The sequence below is a fragment of the Pundamilia nyererei genome, unplaced genomic scaffold (genome assembly GCF_000239375.1).
Source record: "Pundamilia nyererei isolate P.nyererei 1_Seehausen unplaced genomic scaffold, PunNye1.0 scaffold00092, whole genome shotgun sequence".
Classification (NCBI taxonomy): domain Eukaryota; kingdom Metazoa; phylum Chordata; class Actinopteri; order Cichliformes; family Cichlidae; genus Pundamilia; species Pundamilia nyererei.
In genome coordinates, this window is record NW_005187493.1 from 1140774 (window position 1) to 1144195 (window position 3422).

A 3422-nucleotide genomic window follows, 5' to 3' on the forward strand; every position below is an offset into this window, starting at 1 on the left:
CCCCCCCCAAAACAAAACACTACATGCACACTTTGGCAGAAGAAAAGTCCCTGATTTGATCACTGAACAATTTGTTTATCACATGCAAACCAAGCATTAAAATTGTGGCCGAGAGGGAACAAGCCTAACACATTAAAAACTACAATTAAAAAGATGAGTATACAGTTATGGTTAAAGAGGGAAAAACGTATACCCTTAGCAGGTAAAAACAACCAGCAACAAATGACATATTACACAGTGTCATTATTTATTTAACAAAAACCAAATCAAAATTGAGAAGCAATGTGTGGAAAAACGAAGTTCAACCCACGATTCAGTAGCTGGCAGAAGCACCTTTAGTAGCAGTAACCTGAAATGACTTTTAGTTTCTTTATGACTATCAGTCTCTCACATCGTTGCGGAGGAATTTTAGCCCACTTTTCTTTGCAATCTTTACAACATGGCTTCCGTTCATTGAGTTCCCCCCCCCCCACTTATGTACAGCTCTCCTCACTCCAGGTCCTGCTAGATTAATTAAATTGGTTTGAAGTCTGGACTTTGATTGGACCACTGCAAAACCTTGATTCTTTTCTTTTTCAAACATTCTGACATAGATTTGCTGCTGTGTTGCTGCAATTCTCACCATGCTTCAGCTGTCAGACAGGTGGGCTCATAATTTACTCTAGAATACTTTGGTATAGAGAGGAGTTCATGGTCAACTTGGTGACTGCTAGACGCCTGGATTATTTGGAGTTATTTGGCAAAACAAGCCCAAATCATCACCCCTCCGCCACTGTGCTTGACAGCTAATGTCTAGTGGAGGTGTTTGTGGAGGTGTTTGTGAAAGTCAAAGTCCAGACTTCAACTCAATTGAACCGCTGTGGCGGGATACAAGAGAGCTGTATATAAATGGATCATTGCTAACCTCAATGGTGCGAGTCATACAGAAACCTGAAGTTACTTCAAATTATCACTACTAAAGGTGTTTCTTCTGGTAAAGGTGGTTTTACCAAGACAGTATATTCTGTTTCAGTTTTCTTTATCTCTTAAATCCCAGTGTTATATTATATTTACACCAAATACCAAACACGTTTTTTATGGCCTCACACATTTAGTAAATTTTACACTCATTCTCTAACACTCAACTAGGGGTGACTGACACATCAGGAAACTTTAAGGTTTTATGTGGGTTTAAACAATGCTGGGCGGCACAGCATGAGTTTGTAATTACTGCTGCACTGGAGGGTCAGTGAAGTAGTAGGGGTTAAGCCACTTCTGTCTTTTGCCCTTGGGTCAATGCTGAGGAATGTGTGACTGCGGTAAAATTTCAATCAAGTGAAATGAGAAACTAACCAATGGGACGACTGCACAGGAGATAACCTTTGCATGGATCGGAGCATAATAGCATCAAACTTGGGAGTATGCCTAGTATTAACAATTCTGTAAACTGTGTGCACATTTCAAAAAGCTTGCAAAAGTACTTCATTAAGCTTGCATTTTATGATCAGACATGTTTACTCTTCCAGTCAAAGAGGATGTTGCAATCCGACAACTTCTGTGTACAGTCAGGGATCTGTAGACAGTTTATGGTTCACCTTCAAGCTTGACTTCTCGTTTGCAAACAATTGACACACCAATATTTTTTAAAAAACCTTTTAAAAGAAAAAAAGAACAAAAAAAAAAATTAATTCACATTTTAAAAAAGAAGATAAACAGACTCCGTGATACTTAGTGTTTCAGGATCACTGGTTTATACACACACACACACACACACACACACACACACACACACACACACACACACTGAATATAAAAACAAATAAAAGTAAATCTAACTGAGAAAGGAGAGTGTGACTGTATCATCCACTCGCTCAGTCAGATGCACTGAGTTTGCTGGGCCTCATCTTTAGAGTTTCTCAAAGTTTAGAAACTTCTTCGCTTCAGTGGTCAGCTCTTCCCCAAAAATACTTTCACCCTCGGCTCACTGTTACCCAGCATTAAGTTAGGTTCAGCAGTTCTAAATAAACAACATGCTTCACAAAACTAGTTAAAGTAAGATAATAATTCTTAGCTTTCTTGCTCTTACCTTCGTAGCTAGTTAGCCTGCTAGCAGCATGCCTCATCTACATCCATATAATCTGCGCTCCATTGGCTCGCAGCCTCCCAGATTTGAGCTGGAAGTTTACTTTAGCTACAGTGAAAAAAAAGGAGTGGAAGAAAACAGAATCGAGTCCCAGCGTTACGTCAGTGTAGTCTAGCCGCTTGAATTAACAGGAAAACAACCATTAAGCTGAAGCTGAGTTCTCAAACCGCTAACTTTGTTGGAAAGCATACACCGAGCGCTCACTGAGGCAAAGGAACGCCGAGCTGCCTTCAGGTACCGTCGGAAACAGTTAGCACACGAGCCAACAACAAGTAAATACCATGGTAACCGCGTTGTGCCAAAAAGTGATCATCTTCTAAAAACTGATTTCCAGTGTTTCCATTTGTGTGTTTTTTTATATGCAATGTCTTTACTTATATTGGTAAATAGACTAAATAAACAGGATTTACTACGTGGCTTTTAAATAAAGGATATATTACAGTCACTTTGCCAAAAACTGATTTCGGCTTCTACCTTGCAACAGAAATGTTGTTTGTGGCTCAAGATGATTCGATATCATTCATGATGGATACGTTTAACATTTGTTTTACATATTATTGCCAAACAAGTTATTTATACCACTTTAAATACAGACAATGGCTTTTTGGCAAATACCGGAAATCATTGGTAATATGGTTACCAATGATTCACATACATTTACGTGTTGTTTTCGAGCCACGAACTACTCGTGGTTTCAGCCCTGCTGGTTTGGTGTTTCTTACATGAAAGAATATAGCAAGAAAAAAAAAGCCGCAGTGTTGAGCAATCCTTCACCAGCAGTTAAGCAATTAAGTCGGAGATGTCCAGCAACACTTCTGCAGTTTACATGACTCCTGCTGTGTTGTCACGGGGACATCCTGGGCTTCCTATTGATGCCAAATGTGTAGGGACTGGGCTAATATAGCACACAGAGTTTTTCAAAAATGATGGAAATTACAGCTTCCATATTTTGTGGCTGCAAGGAAAGTTAAGTAACTTCTCCCCCCCCCCCAAAAAAAAAACCCAACAACAACAACAACAACAAAAATCAAATGAATGTAGTGTCATCTGGAAAGTGAGAACTCTCTCAAATATAATGAAACAAGGCTCACATATACGGATTCCCTTCACAGGTTAGTGTCCTGTGCGGCAGCTGAGAAACCAAATCTCACAACGCCAGAGCCCAAACTTATACGATACTAAAATAAAATATTCTTCTGCCTTTTTTCATCCAGTGATCAACCAAGACCTGATGTCCACTTAAAGGGACAGAAGATAAGAAATATATAATAAAAATTTTAAGATGATGCAAAATGTTTCT

General features: G+C 39.1%; 1 protein-coding gene across 5 annotated transcripts in view; it reads right to left on the reverse strand.

Moving 5' to 3' along the window:
- inavab (innate immunity activator b) overlaps positions 1–2357 on the reverse strand; it is a 20417-nt gene extending 18060 nt beyond the window's left edge. For 4 of the 5 annotated variants that reach the window (XM_005739514.1, XM_005739515.1, XM_005739517.1 and 1 more), the window contains exon 1: positions 2066–2356. In XM_005739514.1, coding sequence (XP_005739571.1) covers positions 2066–2102 — 37 coding nt within the window. In that variant the 5' untranslated portion in view covers positions 2103–2356. Of the gene's footprint in view, positions 1–2065 lie in introns of all 5 variants that reach the window. The other variant, XM_005739513.1, reaches the window with a different exon arrangement.
- Between the last annotated feature and the right edge of the window lie 1065 nt (positions 2358–3422).